General features: G+C 47.6%; 2 protein-coding genes across 2 annotated transcripts in view; one reads left to right on the top strand and one right to left on the bottom strand.

The window, feature by feature from the left end:
* Positions 1–9656, top strand: part of CAPN2 (calpain 2) — a 54532-nt gene extending 44876 nt beyond the window's left edge. Inside the window, exons 15-21 of the mRNA XM_059941935.1 lie at positions 750–807; positions 3088–3152; positions 4397–4465; positions 5030–5108; positions 6500–6616; positions 6872–6930; positions 8695–9656. Coding sequence (XP_059797918.1) covers positions 750–807; positions 3088–3152; positions 4397–4465; positions 5030–5108; positions 6500–6616; positions 6872–6930; positions 8695–8718 — 471 coding nt within the window. The 3' untranslated portion in view covers positions 8719–9656. The remainder of the gene's footprint in view (positions 1–749; positions 808–3087; positions 3153–4396; positions 4466–5029; positions 5109–6499; positions 6617–6871; positions 6931–8694) is intronic.
* A 3714-nt stretch (positions 9657–13370) lies between these two features.
* The window catches only part of TP53BP2 (tumor protein p53 binding protein 2), a 66808-nt gene continuing 62016 nt past the window's right edge, over positions 13371–18162 (bottom strand). The window contains exons 17-18 of the mRNA XM_059941897.1: positions 16659–16858; positions 13371–14264 (exon numbers count right to left, since the gene is read on the bottom strand). Of these exons, the coding sequence (XP_059797880.1) occupies positions 14223–14264; positions 16659–16858 (242 nt within the window). The 3' untranslated portion in view covers positions 13371–14222. The remainder of the gene's footprint in view (positions 14265–16658; positions 16859–18162) is intronic.

Genomic DNA, 18162 nt, shown 5'->3' with positions numbered 1-18162 from the left:
TCCCTCAGGTGTCCACCGTCGGCTTACCTGGGCCTCCTCTTCAGAGCTAAAGCAGGCGCCACCTGCTCCATGCCTCCGCCTGCCTGTCTGCCTCCCTCCCTCCTGGTTTCTAAGGGAAGGGGCATCATAGAGACATATTTCCCCACTGATTGAAACACACACACACACCCCCCAAGAACGCACAATGTCAGTCTTGGTCTTAAATAATGGGGCTTGTCCCCCAGTTACACAATATGTGTACGTGAACAGAGGTACCCGCACCACATCTGAGGAGCCCTGGCATCAAGGGCCACAGAAGAAGCGCTGGGCCAGTTCTTGGAGACAGCCGGTCCCAACCAGCTTTGCAGGAAGCCAGATCTGGGTTTTAAAGGGAGAGGAAGGCAAGCTGGGTGCGAGGAAGGGTATAGAGAACTGAGTCAAAAGACCACAGACATGGGTAGAATGGAGAAGGTATTCTTTATATTCTCTACAGCAGAGCAATGGCGAATGAACTCTGCCTGGAGCACACTGTGCATGAAAACACTATCAAAAACTTGGGCTGTGGCTGTGCCCCTTGTAGTGCGGTCTGGGGGCGGCAGCAGCGTTTCCTGGGGGCTTGTTAGAAATGCACATCCACAGACCCCTCCCCGCCCCAGCTCTAACGCGCCTCGCGGGGCCCAGCCAGAGCAGACACCCGTTACACGTCTGCTGCTCCGTGCTTCACCAGCCCCAAGGGAGCCAATAACGACGCTCTGGTTGCATGTCCACAGGATGCAGAGATCTCTGCCTTTGAGTTGCAGACAATCCTGAGGAGAGTTCTGGCAAAGCGTAAGTACCCACTCCTCGCACACCCCTCACCCCGCTCCGTCTCCTGCAACGTGAGGGGACACGGGGGTCCTTCCCCTTCCCCGGCTCAGCGGCGGTGGCTGAACCGTCACTCCCACTCCTGCTTAAATACCACCGTCACCACCAAAGAACCGGATGAAGGAGGTTCTCCCCGATGTGATCAAAAAGGGCGAAGGTTTCTGGAGTCTAGAGGTCGAAGATCGAATCCAGGTTTCCACGACTTACTAGCTCTGTGATCTAAACCGAGTTAGATAATCTCCCTGACTCTTGTTTCCTTATCTGCAAAATAGGCATATTATTACTTAACCTCTTCAGAGTGGTTGAATGTCTTAAATGAGATGACGTGTCGGAATTGCCTAGCACAAAGCCTGGGCTCCCTATACGGTGACTCTCACGATGATTGATTGCTAAGAAAAAGCGCGATGGGAGCCAGAAAGCATCCCCATCCCTGGATTCCCGGCTGTATCTAGTGGGGAACCACTGACAGAGTGACGACAGCTCACTGATGAGCCAGAATGGAAAAATAAGCGGTCCATCTTCCACTCCAGCTAAGGGGATGGCATTAAAAAGGCTCATCTCCCAAATGTGTGTTTAAGGGAGGCTGGTCGAGCCAGTTCTTGATGGGAGAAATGTCACTTCAGTTGAGCCAGTGGGCCAGGCAAGTGGCTTCAAGGCTCCAGAAATGACTGCTCTCAGCCCAGGCTGATGGGCATCTATAAAGAACGGACAGAACTGGGTGGAGACTTGAGAAGCAGCTGGAGAGCCATGATCCTCACGCGCCTTTTCAGGTTAAACTGTTTCTTAAGCAAGAGATATCAAAGGATGGATGGTCCACCTCCCCTGTGTTGATCACCGCTGCAGGGGGTGGGGAGAACACACCCACGCACACACCCACACACACTGCTATTCTCCCCCTCAAGTTATCACCAGAACTGTGCTGCTTTGATAAGACAGCAGTCCACTGAGCAGGGGTCTGTACGGTATCAGGAGTTCTCAGCCCGGACCCGAAACGAGAGCATATGTCGTCAGGTCTGAACGTCAGCCTGGGGATCGTCTCCAGAAGTCCCGTGGACTTCACTCTGGCCCAACCCCAAGAGATAAAAATCCTCCTCTTGAAGCCAAAGAAGGATCCAGGCCAGTGGGATCTTCCATCACAGTGCACGTGAACGACACGCATGTGGTCCCTCACAGGAACCACGTGTGACCGATCCATGCCCTGTGGCCTCCAAACGAACGGCTGCATTTGAGCTTCTTCGCAGAGCTGCAGCCAGGGGGTCCAGCGGCCAGGGTAGGGCTTCCCCAAGGCGGACCCTGGTCCGCGGCCCCCCCTCCTCCGATCTGGGGGTGACGAGAAGTGGTGTTTACCCTCGAGGCCACCAGGCACGAGTGAGGTCACAGGCTGTTAAGCTGTGTGGTTGTCATGAACCCAGGGACACTGAGCCCCATTGTTTCTGCACAGATGCGGGGAGGGGGAGGGGAGGGATCGGGCCACGCTCGGATTCAGCTGCTGCTTGTTCGGGGTGCAGCAGTAGCCTCACCCGTGCCCCGGAGCTCCCACACCCGGTGACGTGACGACTCCTTGTGCCCGAGGGCCCCAGGCACAGCCCACACCCACACCCGAGAAGGGGTCAGAGCCCAGAACGGCAGCTTTGAGACAGGTTGCGTCCTAGCCTTCCACAAGGACATGATGACGAGGGGGGGCTCCCCTGAAGGCCGTGGGAACACACTCACACCTGTGACGAGGCTCTCCCGCCGCCTGTCGACCCCCAGCTAGACGGGCCTCAACCAGCGAGTGACTCACCTGGGAGAGCACGGGCTGCGGACAGGCTCTGGCCCTCGGGCTAACCCAGCTGGGGCCACAGAGGCCCCCTAAATGCCTGCAGGCGGGCAGTTAAGTAAACCTCTTCCTCTCTCAGGGCCCTGCCTGGAATGAACACGCGGGGCCCCCGCTGTCTCCACAGGTGACTTTGCACCTTATGAACACTTCAAGGCCCAGACTCTTACCATTCTCTTATTTATTTAAAAAGCACTTATTATAACCCCGTATGCCCACGGCCAATATACAGAGAAGTCAGGCAAGTGTAACACAGCCTCTGCGCTGTCCCAGTATGGTGGGCCACCTGCCTCATGTGGCTATTTAAAACAATTTAAGTGGCTCCCATATCGGAGGGTGCAGATACGGAATATTCCGCGATCGTAGAAGGCTGTATTGGACAGTACTGCTCTAGAAGATGTTCCTGTCACACTTATTTTGTCTCCTAGGCCAAGATATCAAGTCAGACGGCTTCAGCATAGAGACCTGCAAAATCATGGTTGACATGCTCGACGTATCCTTTAATGGGCCCCGCAGGACAGAGGCTGGGGGAGTTTGAAACTTCACTCCAGGAAGATTCAAACACAGGCCTTCCTCGCCTTCACAGCGGCCAGCTGTCCCCGCTGGCTGAGGCGTAGGACTGTTTTCAGCGCTGACCTCCCTTGGTAGGGAAATTCGAGGGACTTCAGCTGAGGGAATGTGAGATGCCACAGGCTGAGGGGTTCCTGCAGGAAATTCCCGACAGCATGCCCGCTGTTCTCCGCCCAGGGCAGCTTGGATGTGTTACCTCTAGGGAAATAGTCCCTAAACCATGATACTCCTTTCTTTTTTTTTTTTTTTAATTAATTTATTTATTTTCAGCTGCATTGGGTCTTCGTTGCTGCGCACGCGCTGTCTCTAGTTGCAGCGAGTAGGGGGCCACTCTTCGTTGTGGTGCACGGGCTTCTCATTGCGGTGGTTCCTCTGGGCTGTAGGCGCGCGGGCTTCAGTAGTTGTGGCTCGCGGGCTCAGTAGTTGTGGCGCATGGGCTTAGTTGCTCTGCGGCATGTGGGATCTTCCCAGACCAGGGTTCGAACCCGTGTCCCCTGCATTGGCAGGCAGATTCTCAACCACTGCGCCACCAGAGAAGTCCCTACCATGATACTTCTGATTTGAATGCTTTCCCCAGTCATGATTTTCTTCCTGATTCATAAGATAGGGGCCCACCCTCCAAGAGCACTGTCCTTCCTCTTTGCTCTGGCTCCTTCCCAGGCCACCACCCGGCCCTGAGGCCGACTCGTCATCCATCTGCTGTCCCTGCTGCTTACTGAGAGGTGCTGGGCAAGGATGGCCTGGATGGCTTAAGCTTCTATGAAGTTTCATCTGGTGGGCTCATGGCACCTGCTGTGTAGCTCCCCTCACAAAAGGCCTCTTAGAAATAATGATACTCCCTAAATGGGCAAGGGCGCAGCCATTAGAAGCCATCTGAAGCCTCTGCGTATCCTCCAAGAGCTCCTTCTTAGCAGGAATTGGGGCCAGCTGCATAGCACCCCCAGACCCATCAGCACACACATTCGGGGGGACCGGCAGGTCTCTATTGGGCCCCTCCACCAACCCTTAGATGGAGGTGTAGCCAGTGTGAAGAGCAGGAAAAGGGTCCTTCTGCAAGAGCTCCTCGTGATCGAGCTGTGGTTACCAGACTCCCCAGGGGAGAGGACCAACCAGGTGCCACGGCCCACTTGAACCCAGACTCTGGGAGCTTTCCTTAACTGCAGGCAGTCGGATGGGAGTGGCAAGCTGGGCCTGAAGGAGTTCTACATTCTTTGGACCAAGATTCAGAAATACCAGGTAAGAGCCCAGGAGGGCCGGGCGGCAGGGGCGGTGGATCTGTGTGGGCAACACGCCAGGCACGTACTTCTGGATGCAGCAGCTCTTTAGGACGGTGGAGGAGCATCTCCAAGCAGAGGGGATTGTACTCATAACAAGCTCAGAATGGGTGAAGACAGGGCTGGGCAAATGCAAACAGAAAAAGACAAAGACTTTGCAAGTTAAGTGGTTTACTCCCTGCCTTATTGACCGGAAACGGGGTCATCTAAAAGCCACCATCAAGTGTCCTGAAAAGGCCATGCAGCCCCTTGTAGTTTGGGTTTTTGACAGCTGAAGTACAAAAATTAGAGAAGATAATAACAGGGGCTCATGTAGTTGGCTAGGTAGGTGATTTGACGGGCATACTGATAAACTAGCTCATGGAGAGAGGCAAAATACTCTTTAAGGCAGAAACATGGGTGATGCTTCCAAGGCCAAACTAGAGGCATGGAGCTGGAAGAACTTCAGTCCCACTTAGCACACAGCACAGAGAGGTAACTTGCCACCTTTTGGGTCATGGTTTTCTAACTGTTTTGCATGTTCCAGAAAATTTACCGGGAAATCGACGTGGACAGGTCCGGAACCATGAACTCCTATGAGATGCGGAAAGCATTAGAAGAAGCAGGTAACACTTCCTAACTGTATTTTCTTTCTTTTATCTGTAGAATACGTGAAAACTTAGTCTATACGATACAAAGTTTGGTAAGCTATGAAATAGAGTAGGTGCTGGTTCAGTACAAACACATCCTTTTCATTCGCCTTTTAAAGACTAATTGGTAAAATGAAATGGAGTCCAGGACGCTCTGCCCTCTAAGCCTTCTGGAATCTCAGTTTCCCTCCAAGGGCCCCAGCGGGTCGCAGGCAAAGCCAGTTTTCAGCAGACCCACACACCCCGCCCTCGTCCGTTCGGGTGCAGGGCTGGTCAGGCAGAAGTGGGATGTCCAGCTCCACCCCTGCGTGAGTCCTTAGCAGCACGTGATGTCAGTAAAAGGGACACCAGCTGTGGGAGACCAGCAGAGTGGGAGACTGATGTGCTTAGGGGACAAACATGACAATATGAGGTTGTCCATTCGTTGGGATGTAATGCTGCAGCAGAGACCCCAAATAAGTGGTTTAAACAAGATACACCTTCCTCTCACATAACGATTCAAGCTCAAGCCGTCCAAGGCCAGATGGTGTCTCCTGCTGTCAGGGACCCAGGCTCCTTCTATCATACTGTGTCACCAGCCCTTAGATCGTCACCCGTATCTGCAGGATGGGGACAGCTTGTCACCACAACCATGTTCTAGCAATGGGCTGACAGAAGGAGGGAAAGAGGGGCTCCTTGCCTTTAAGGGCACATGTCACTCTGTACACAAATCCCAGTGCCAGGACTTAGTCACAAGGCCTCAGAGGGCTGCCAGGGAAGCTGCGAAATGCAGTCTTGATTCTAGGTAGCCATGGCCTGTTAAAAATTCTACATCTATGGAAAAAGGGAGAATTAATATTAGTTTAGCATGAACAGTTCCTGACACATACATCCAGGAAGAATCTGGTCTCCAAGGTGATTCAGAGTGAGACAAACAGAAAAGGAGATAGGATCGATAGCATGAAATAGCCTGACCATGAAAGTAGGAACAGGCAAGGCAAGTCTTACATGTTAGTAAGGAGATGGGACTTCCTGATGGTCCAGTAGGTAAGACTCCGCGCTCCCAATGCAGGGGGTCCGGGCTCGATCCCTGGTCGGGGAACCAGATCCCACACGCATGCCACAACTAAGACCCAGCACAGCCTAAATAAATATTAAAATGCAACAAAAAAGAAAAGAAAAGGAGAGAGGCAGGGTGGAGGTGAACAGTGTGGAAACAGAAGCAATGGCAGAAGGCACTGGCTTTGCAAAATAAAAAGTCTCACAGCAGAGCAGCCTGGGGACCAAAGCAATTGTAACTGTCATCTGCCGGGTCCAGAGCCCATGAACAGAGCCCCAGGGTGCAATCGAACACTTGGCAATCGGTCTGCATGTTCATTTAACTGCAGGTTTCAAGATGCCCTGTCAGCTCCACCAAGTCATCGTTGCTCGGTTCGCAGACGACCAGCTCGTCATCGATTTTGACAATTTTGTTAGGTGTTTGGTTCGCCTGGAAACACTATTCAGTAAGTGCCCATTTGGGTAAAGGCCCATCTCAGTTCTCTCAGTACGAAAGCAGCCTGCCTTTCCCCACGGGTGAAACCACCCGAGCCAGAGACGTGTCTGTCCAGTTAAGAATGAAAATCCTTCTTTAATTTGGGGACAGAGGGAAGAAATCATAACTTGTGACGTTCAGTGAAATCAGCTGCCAGACTGGGGAAAAGGATAATGGGACCTCTACTGCAGCTCACTTATATGACATCCTGTTTCTGCCTCCACAGGGATATTTAAGCAGCTGGACCCCGAGGATACTGGTATGATCCAGCTCGACCTTATCTCTGTAAGTCAGCAGCTTCCCAGCCCCTACTCCTAGGGGACGGAGGGGAGAAGGGCTGTTACTTGGGCGACAGAGATCTGTGGCTTTTGGTCTGTCAGGGTCAGGCCGTAAACTGTTGTAAGATCCCACGGTGCACCTCTATTTGCAGTCATTTCCCGACTACCCATTGATTCTCGAGTCCAAGAAAACACACCTGGTCCCTCCTCCCAGAAGCTTTGCCTTGAGAATAGCACAAGGTTAAAATAAGAAGAGGGTGGCTGCAGAATCCCTCTTAGAAAAATGACCTTCTAATTAGCATGCATGGGAGAAGATGCTTATTATGCAAAGAAACCCTTTGGATGAAATTTAAGTGGGTCTTGGGAAGATCTGTCATTCTTAGGTCTACTTAAAATACTTTCTGCACAAATTACTTTTCTCTACTTCCTCCAACTTTAAAATAACAATAGTAGATAAGCTTACCATATATAATGATTGTGCTCATGTGTCTGGAACCCCAGCAATGGCCACCTCTGAAACGATCATCAATCGAAATTCAGTTGGTATGCCAATTCCACAGAAAGCAAAGCGCAAAATGTTCTCATGTCATCCGAAGACAGAAAGTTCTCTCACTTCAAAGAAGGAAGCCAGCTGGGGTTACTTTTCATCCTCGCCTGGCTCCAGCTTGCGTTTCCTCTGTCCAAGGGGGAACTGAGCTTGCAGCAACACAGGCTACAGAGACTGGGGTTGGGTGGCCAGTGCTGGGTAGGAGTGACCAAGTCCCAGGGACCAGAGAGGAGCAGAGTTGTAAGAAGGACAAGGGTGAGGGACTGGCACCTCCTTCCATTGAATTTCGAACTCTGGAGGAAGCCAGCAACTAAATAGCTCTTTCACTCTGGTATCATGCATTTTAAAGTAACGTAAGCCAATTGCAGAATACATTTTAGCTGGTTCCAAAGAACACTAACTTGCATAAAACTCTATGTAGCTCAGGAAATAACCCTCCCCTGAGACTGCAGTCTAAGGTAGAGGCAATACAATTGGGACCTGAACATGCCACGTGTGAAGTTTGGGAAACTGTAGCCCCCTTTATCCTTCTCGCCGGAAATCTTATTCCTCCCCGGCTCCCACTATTTTATGCGGCCAGCCTACTCAGACCATCCTCCCATTTCCTCTGAGAAACATCTTACCCACTGGCTTTCCCTCCTTTTCTAAGCCTTGCCTTTCACAAGTCCCTGGAGTTCCCCACACTCAACTCTCTTTTTGCTGAGGCTGCAACAGAAGAAGACCTCTCCTTCAGTTTGCTGTGATGGTTAGCCTTGCCCACAGGCTGCAGTTCTGGGGAGCTTCGCAGAAGTCCTGATGTCCAGGCCCATCCCACACTAATTTCATTAGAGTCTGATTTAAAGTTCCCAGATTACTCCAGTAGAGAACCAAGGTTGAAAACCACTAGTTTAAGGGCTATCCAAACTAACCTCTGATGTGACACTGAGGCAGAGATACAGAAATGCTAATTCATGTTTTCCAAGTTTCACGTTTCATGTGTTTCAGTCAACCCTGTAATACGATTCATGACCACCTGATTCAGGTAACAGCTTTTTACGGCCCTGTAAAAAGCTAGATTCTAGAAATCAGGTAGAAAAAATGTGAGTTAATACTCTGATATCGTAACCCTTGATCAGCTTTTCTCGTACAACAGTCAATCTTTCAGAATAATCTATAGGTACTTAGATGGCCTTTTAATTTTAAGAATGCTCACTGAACTGATTTGTTTTTTTTCCTTCCCCACAGTGGCTGTGTTTTTCAGTACTTTGAAGTTATAACTAATCTGCCTGAAGACTTCTCATGAAAGAAAATCAGCCAAGGACTAAGCCTCCACAGAGAAACTTTTTATCTGGATCTTGAAATTATGGGAACATTTACTTAAACTGATGATTAGAGCTGAAAATGATGATACTATCTACTTGAGAAAGCAGAACTTTCAGATATCAAAGTAAAAGATTTACATATAATCCTACTAAATGCAAGTGAGTCACTTAACCCTTGAAAAATTTAGAGAAAACCTTCAATCTGTACATAGTATACACTTTACTTTTACACACTTTCCTGTTTCTAACAATATTAAATCAGGAAAAAATGCAGGGAGGTATTTAACAGCTGAGCTTAATTTAACATTCAGTCAACCTTAAAGGACACAAGGTCCTTGCCGGCAATATTTAAAGCAACTTTGAGTTTAAAAATACAGTTGTGACATGTACCGCAACAGCTGTCCAGGGATTACCATTTCCCTTGAGTAAAATGGAAAAATATGATGCATCACGAAGGCATCTGAAGAGGCCAGGTGAGAAGCACATCTCTATCATTTGGATTAACTAAGAGACAGATTTTATATAAAATTGATGGGTTAACAGTATGTCTTAACTCAAGTCCTTGAGCATGTCTGGCCTTATAAACTGAGCGTTACGATACTGAAGGGACGCTCCTCTTGCTCAGCTGAAGTTATGACCCAAACCGGGGTTCCCGTCTGCAAGCCCATGGTGATGGAAGACAGCACAGCTGTTCGCTGCCTGCCTCAAACCTTCCCAGACTTCACCGCTAGCATTCGTGCATGGATTTGGGGCTACGTCCGTGGAAACCACATCAACGTGTTTCCTGGCTTCACCTTGGGTAAATGCTAGCGACACTGTACAAATACTGCCTTGTTGCCTTAACTTCTTCCAAATGTACTGTTCAATAAAGAGTCGCCCAGGCAATCCCACGTGGGTGCTGCTTTTCCTGGAGGGCCCAGCGGTGAGCGCACCCAATTACATCCCGTCCCACTCTAGCCAGGCGCGTGCACGCGCTCCCTCCCTCCGTAAATGCCGGTATCGAGAGGAAAGGGCAACTGACCTCCATTTCAATGTGGAACTATAAAGCTTTTTAAAAATCCAATTCAGAAGCTTTGATAATTGACCATAAAGTCAGCTCCAATTTCTACTGCTTCTTGGTCTCTTAAGGAGGTACCAGCAAGTTCGTGCTTTGCCCGCCACCTGCCTGTCACTTTGGTGGAGGGAACAAGAGAGAGCCAGGAAGACAGGCAGCTAAACCACTGGTCGGCTGCTGGGGATCCTTGAGGAATCGTAGAAGGGAAAGATGTCAGATGACTAGAGAGAGGCAAATGGCAGCCTACTATCTCATGAAAAGATAGGAAGATGGATTTCCCAAATTCAACTCGCAGGAGTTTAAGTTTTCCTGCTTGTGGAGCATCTCAGGGCCCAGAGGAAGCGGAGAACCAAGAACAGGCAGCACTTCCCTGGGGTGGAGGGGGGTGATTTTCTCCATTCAGTAGAACCCGGTTTGGGAGGTCTGGATGCTCCCAGTGGCACGGGATCGCTATGGGAGGGGCGGGGGGGGGGGGGAGGGCAGGCACGGGATCGCTATGGGAGGGGCGGGGGGGGAGGGCAGGCTGACCACTGGAAGCGGAGAGGAGGGTGCCAAGGCGGTTGAAATACAGGAGTGGCAGAAATTGGGAGGGAAGGGCAGGCAGGCCCCTCCGGATCCACCCAGGCTGCTCCGAACCTTTCCCACTGTTCCGGGTGCTCCGCCCCTCCCGGTGCACTTTGACCTGCCGCGCTGCCTGAAGTTGGAGTTTACAACTTCACTTTTAGTCACAGGATAAGAAATAATGCTTTAAAAAAAAAAGATACAGTATATGCTTATCGTAGCAAATTTAGAAAAGATCTAGAAGGAGAGAGATTTCACAGGGGAAAAGAACCAGATGATGAAGTAAATCCCCCCCAGACTTCTGCCCCGAGGAAGTCACCCTAATCTAAACCCCCACTGTTCCTTCCCTCCAGTCCAAAAGAAAAGCCCTCCCCGTCTCTGCTCTGAACTGCAGTCTCAGCCTACCAGCTGGCCCCTCTCTATCTTCACACTCTCTTTCAGGTGCCTTAGGCCTGCCACCTGGTAACACACAGACCACCCGCCTCTTCCCCGCCTCCCCTCCTTCCTCCAGAGCCAGGCCTCCAAAGCAGCTATGCCCCTGCATCTTTCTGTGACTCCTTTACCTTCTACGATCTGGCTAATGGCCTGACCACTCTCCTAAAACTGCTTTTGATGATCACCACTCACCTCCCAAAGCCAAAAGCTAGGAACACGTATCTGCCATCACCCTCCCAGACTCTGTGCTGCCGTCCCTGCCGTTCCCTCTCCCTCTCGGGCACCCGCTCTGGCTGGCGTCCTGCTCGCCCGCCTCCCTGGCTGACTCCTGTACTCCCCTGGTTAAAACCCCTCGGTGGCTCCACTGCTTTTAGACTCCAAGCACAGCTAGAGTTTATACCCTACCCTCCTTAGCAGGGCCCATTCTCCAGTTGCTTTATCCCCACTTATTTTTTTTAACAATCTAAAAATTCTGCTCCCATAAAGATGTGAGCACAGCATCGATGATAACACAAGCGAAAGGCAGCCGCACGATCAACACAAACGACTGGATGAATGACGTGGTGGAATACTACGCAGCCATTAAAAATCATGCTTGTGATGCAACGTGAAGCATAAAACAGGACCATACAGAATTGCTTAAACAGTATGCTCTCAACTATGTGAAGAGAAAATCATAGGCAAGACTAGAAAGAAATAGGCCCGAATGTTAGTTATGGTTGCCTCCATAGTGGTCTTTTCCCCCCCCTTGCTTCATAACCTTTTTCTATACTTTTAAGGAGCTTTTTTTTTTTTCCGGCTGTGCCGCACAGAGTCCTAATCACTGGACTGCCAGGGAATTCCCTATAGGGAGCTTTAATATACGGATACTCTGATAATAAAACAAGCAAGTAAAAAAACCCCAAAGGGAGAATAAAAACAAATGATGCTCTAAGTTTCGGACTAAGGAAATAAAAGTGAGATGATCACGTTTTCCCAACTTTCCCATCTTCCCTTTTCATACATTGGCGCAATTTGTTGCGGGTTCCCAGGTACCCTCACGTATAGTCCTCAGTATGGTTTCCCTCGACCCCATCTCAGATTATACACACAAGGCTGAGTGTCCCGGGCAAGGTCACAGGATGGATGAGTAAGTGCACCAGCCCAGGACAAGAATCCATTGTTTTTTTGGCTCCTATGCTGCTGTAACATGTTAGCACAAACTTGGTGGCTCGAAGACCACCCACCATCTCCCAGTTCTGTAGGTGAAAGTCCAACACCTCTCTTATCGGGTGACGCATTCTTGCTGGAGACTGGAGGAGGATCTGTTCCCAGGCCCACTCAGGTTGGCAGAATTCAGGTCCGTGTCGTTGTAAAACCACGGTCCCCGTTTCCTTGCTGGCTGTCAGCCAGGGGTTTCCTCAGCTTCCACATTCCCTGGCTCATGACCCCTTCACCTTCAAAGCCAGCAATGGCAGGTCGAATCCCTTCACTTCAAGTCTCGCTGACCTCCCCTTCGGCCTCATCTCTCCTGCTTTGAAGGGCTCAAGTTGGGCCCACCTGGGATGGGCCCAGGATAATCCCCCTATTGTCAGGTCAGTTGATTAGTAAATTTAATTTAAATCTGAAAAATCCTTCACGGCAGTACCTAGATTAGTGCTTGATTAAATAACCAGGTGTCTCAGTCTGCTCAAGCTGCTGTAACAAAATACCACAGGCTGTGTGGCTTAAATAACATTGAATTCTCATGATTCTGGAGGCTGGGAAGTCCAGGATCAAGGTGCCAGCAGATTCAGTGTCTGGTGAGAATGGCAGCCTTCTTGGGGTATCCTCACATAGTGCACTAGACTGACTCTTCCTCTTACGAGGACACTAATCTCATCATGCAGACCCACCCTCAGGACCTCATGTAAACCTAATCACCTCCCAAAGGCCCCACCTCCAAATACTATCACATTGGGGGTTAGGGCTTCAACATGAATTTTAGGGGGACACAAACATTCAGTCCATAGCACCACAGGACAGGAATATGAGGGGCTGGGGGGGCATCTTTAGAATTCTGTCTACCATACAGGCCTTCTGATGTTTCATCCATGTTGTCACTATTTCTGCATTACTCTGAAAGGCATCATATGTTCTGTCATTCACCTATCTTCCTTTTTTGCTAGAAGTTAGCTACTCATAAAAATGTATAAGGAAAAGTGACCATTGGTTTTTTTCACCTGTATCTTCTATTAAATGAAAGTTTCACTAAGCAAAATGAGTTCCCCCCAAATTCACAAACTTGGTAACATATTAATAAAACGACGTGCAGACTGTGTCTATGTAAGTTTTCATCCCATAAATGTATATAACTCTATGAAGAATCTGAAATAAAAATGAGGACACTGAAACAGCCTATCAGAAGCTCTAGGTAAAGGTACAAGTTTCTATCACCATGGCCTCTAGGATCTTTAAAAAACGTCTTAATTCTATAACAAAGACCACCACAAAACTCACAAATTGCAAAACTGAGCAAAGAAATACTTATGTTTAATCACATGGCTGGTAAAAAAAAAAAAATTCTTATTGTTTTTCAGCAGGGTACGATATTCCAATGGCTTAGGAATGTTAAACAAGGCCGTTAACATGACATAAGATACTAAAGCCAGTAAAAAGCTTAGAGTCAAAAAGTTTATTACAATTGTTTTTAAAGTCAGCTATGATCTTGACAAATATCATGGGTAAGTCTATATAGCCAGTCTCTAATTTCCGAGATACAAAAGACAATAAATATAGATTCAAACTTCAGCCTAAAAACAAGAGTCTAAATCTAATTACCTGTAGTGTAGTGTGGTTTCAGTATTTTGAATACATGACGCTACAAGGACTCATACCCTAAAGTTATTGCTCACTGACAACCAACACACAGTTCTTCACGGACGACACACAGGTGTGCGGCACCTTCGAGCCTCCGTGCGAGTCCCCCACGGGCCTGCTGGTGCTGGGGGACAATCCGAGATGGCACCATGATGGCACTGCTCCTTCTGGTGGGAGGACAGGGACAGGGACAGGGGCAGGCACTGAAAAACGCCCACTTAAACATGCCATGAAGCGGTTCTCCCAGTAGCCCAGTAGGCGGTCCCATTTCTTGCAGAGAACAGGACCGTCACCGTGCATCTCTCGGAGCGCGACACGGGGGGCGCGTACCCAGTGCGGAGCGGCCAGCTTCCTGACCAGCCCCGTTCATTCCGTCGTGCTGAGCATTCTCCTCCAGCAGTGACTGCTCCCAGCCTTCGTGCGCTTCCAGAGCCCGTTCTTCATTGCTTTCAAGTTACTCTGTCATGAAAATAAGTCTTACAAAATTTCTGCCACAAACGATCGTATTATTTCTTCTTGTTGGTAACAGATTAATTCTTCATTAACTAAAAGTGTGCAAAGTTTCAAGCCAAGCTCCTTTGTCTTGGTTTAATTCTTGGGTATAGCTGTAAAAAAAGAATTTTAAAAATATTTACATGCTGCACAGACGTGGGAGTATAACACATTTGCAAGAAATATGGGGGGTAGGGGCGGGTGTTGATGTCACAGGAAAGAAATTAAACCAAAGAAAGAACTCTCTGCCATGTGAAACACCCAGAGCTGCCCAAAGATTCATATACACCAACTCTTGTGCAAAGGACATTCAAAGGTCACAGGGGTTCCCTCAACAGGGACAACGCCATGGTGCAGTGATATAAAATCCAGGATGCTCTCAGCATTAACTCCATCTACACAGCCTACTGAACTGTAAATCAAGTCCAACAAGGACCACAAAGGACTAGAGGTGATGTGCAATACGCTATAAGCTCCAGTGCTGGGAGCTTCCATTCCAAGGGAAAAGGTAAGAGGTTAAGAAGTCTCTATTTTAACTTTATTCACAATGGACTGTCACACGGTGTCATGGGACTTGAGACTATCAGGAACCAAATGCCACAGACCAGAAGTCTACAGATTTGAGGAAGGATAAGTGGAGTTTTTTGTTTTAGGATTTGGTGGTTTTGTGTTTTCCATAACAAGAGCTGGCAAGGAGAGTGTTCACGAAGCCAAGAGCAAGTCAAACCAGTAATTCAACTGGCAAACAAAACAAAAACCCTCCTCCTCCTCCCCTAGACAAAGGGAAAGAAAGGTTTACTGAAAGAAAGTCAAGTCAGACTTCCAGCCAAAACTGAAAAGTTAACTGAGGGATCAATGTTATATCAAGGATTGTTTTTCTCTGTGAGGAAAGATATTTTAGCCAAAATAATTTTCTACACTTGTATGTGAGCCTCTGACTAAAATGTTTATGCAATTTCCTTTTTTAAAAAAAACCTCAAAAGGAAGCCAAAGAAGTTGGTAGAGGCCACTTCTACCCAGGAAAGATTTCCAAAGAACCAAGAATATTTAAATGTCCGATTAAAATGAAAATCTTCAATCCAGTACACTGATTACAGAACCTCTGAAAGCCACACAGGAGGCAGAGCTTGGTCTCTGACCAGCTGCTTCCACACTTGGGAACAAATCATTCTCCCCATGTTTCATTCACCACTGGACCTCTTTGTCAGAAAATTAAAGTTAAGACTCAAATAAGCAACTACTTCTAAGAGGTAGAGCTTTTCCCAGATAAGAAACTATAAAAAGTAAAAGTACCTGTTTACTCTTGATGTTCATTAAAGAAGGAAAGTGGCTGCATGCAAGAGATTATGCTTCTCTGGCGCCAAAGACTTTGTAGAAGCAAACAGGAGGGCTCGAAAGAGAACTACCTTTACATTTCTACTTTCGTCTGGTAATTGGAAAGATTTCTTTAACAGGCTCCATGGCTTAATTGTTTTTTTCAGTTTCACTACTCTTTATAATTTATAGTATGGTCACACGAATGAATATTGTCCAAACCCCAAATGCTTATTTAATAGTAAATTTTGCTACCAGGAAGACAGCAGTCAGGATATATGATGTCATTTATACTGCACATCAAACCACAAAGGAGAAGAGTCAGGAGGAGGAGATACAGGCCAGAATCCAAGCTCCAGGTCCCAACACCGGGGTCATTTTAACGAGCTCCACAGAGAGTAATGTCCAGACAGCGGGATGATCCCAGACAGAGCCCTGGTTCAGGGCTTCGAGTGGGACAGAAGCTCTATGCGGGCACAGACCATGTCTGTCTGACAGCTGATGAAAATACAGTGAAAATATCTCCCATTTGTTGTACATTAGACTCCGTCCAACTATACTAGCCTTTCCCTGAAAATACTCCCCCCGCCAAGAATGTCTGACCAAAGACAGCAGTCCCTTCAGACTAATACAGACATGTTATTGGATTACATGTGCTGATATGATTTGATTATTTTCTTGGTTTTTATGAAACTTAAAATCCAACAGTAGAGAAAGAACAAAGAATCTTGTCTCTGGTGCCCTGTTCAAGCTCCCTAGAAGATTCGAAAATCCTGACTTAAACAAATCCAGGGACTTCCCCGGTGGCGCAGTGGTTAAGAATCCGCCTGCCAATGCAGGGGACACGGGTTCGAGCCCTGGTCCGGGAAGATCCCACATGCCGCAGAGCAACTAGGCCCGTGCGCCGCAACTACTGAGCCTGCACTCTAGGGCCCGCGAGCCACAGCTACTGAGCCCACGCGCCACAACTACTGAAGCCCACGTGCCTAGAGCCCGTGCTCCACAACAAGAGAAGCCACTGCAATGAGAAGCCCGTGTACCGCAACAAAGAGTAGCCCCCGCTCGCCACAACTAGAGAAAAGCCCACGCACAGCAACGAAGACCCAATGCAGCCAAAAATAAACAAATAAATAAAATAAAATAGATACAACATTAAAGAAATAAAAATTGTTTAAAAAAACATCCTTCCTTACTCCCAGCAAATTGCGTGGGACGTATCCCTCCTTGTCATTCAGGCGGGCCCACCACCATTCAATCTCATCTTCGTCTTCCCTGCGGATGATTGTCATGCAGTCTCCTTCTTTCATGGGTAGCTCGTCGTCATTCTGAGGTTCATAGTCCCAGAGGGCATAAATGACCCCTTTATTCATTATGCCCATCTTCTCCTGAACTCCTGAAATCACGTTAAGATACAGAACAGAATATATGTAACTCAGAGGATACCACGCTCAGAACTTGTCACTCTATAAAACCAAATGAGAAGAAATGGGGACCTGCTGGAATGGTAGAACTACTACATTAAACATTCAATAAATAAACTTCCCGGGGCCAGGGGGAGCAGAGGAAGGCCAGCCGTGTAGAGGGAACATACAAAAGACAAGTTAACATATGCTATCATCTCTAAACCAGCTCTAAAAACTAACCAACACCTTATAAGCAGCTCTCAAAACTTCTCTTACTCAGAATACAAAACAATTACAAACACAGGAATAAAAAAAGAACGGTTCCAGTCTAGGATATTAAAAAAGTTAATGAAACATCTGTCCAATTTTAGCCTATTTACTAAGTGTAATGACCAAGGAACTCTGGAATCATTTTTGTTCTTTACCTAAAACTTAAAGCAGACAGAGAAAAATGACCAGAGTGTTGTGCCTATTAAAGTGGTCTCTATCAATTTCCAAATAGGGAAAGATAAAAGAAAAAAATTATAAAATGTTAGAATATAGAAATATGGCCAGGTGTATTAGACAGGATATAAAAGTCCACATATAGTCAACTCTAAAATGATGAGAATCAGAATTCTAAAAGATATTGAAATCCACAAACTGGGGAAGGAAAAAAAATCCCCAAATGTCCACTTCTTACCAGAGTTAATAACAGATTTGCAAATGAACTACGACTTTAGGTTTTACCCTTCTCCATTTATACCTTCCTATCCTATAAGGCGACACTAATAAGGAGTCACAATCATCAACAGGCAGGCAACATGGGGAGAGGGGAGGAAAAATTAGACAATGTCCTGAGCAAGTCAGAGGTCATTTTCATTGTCACCTTTTTAGAAAAGCCCGGAAAATACCTGCTTGCCTGTGAACAGTTGGGTTTCTCAACTTATGCGAACCTAAATTATTATGAACTTATTTTTCCTGTGTCAATTAATATGACGTAGCACATGCTACCTGTCTCTCACTCTGAGCAAAACAAGAAATTAAACCGTTCTTTTCCAAAAGAAGGCTCTACCTATCTAAATGGTCAGGTTTCTACTCATGGGGACAAGTAAATTTCCAACTTTCAAGTTATACTTGATATAACTGTGATTCCACCAAGTTTTAAAGCACGCCAGACTCGTTATCTGTTTGGGATCAGAATGGTGCACTCAAAATAACAACCTGAGTCTCATTTCCAGGAAACCATCAGGCATGGAAGACAGTTTCTCTTTACTTCGCTATTTACCAAACTAAGAGTTATGAATCAACAGTT

This window comes from Balaenoptera ricei, chromosome 1 (genome assembly GCF_028023285.1).
Source record: "Balaenoptera ricei isolate mBalRic1 chromosome 1, mBalRic1.hap2, whole genome shotgun sequence".
Taxonomy (NCBI): Eukaryota; Metazoa; Chordata; class Mammalia; order Artiodactyla; family Balaenopteridae; genus Balaenoptera; species Balaenoptera ricei.
This window is presented reverse-complemented; position numbering and strand designations above follow the sequence as displayed.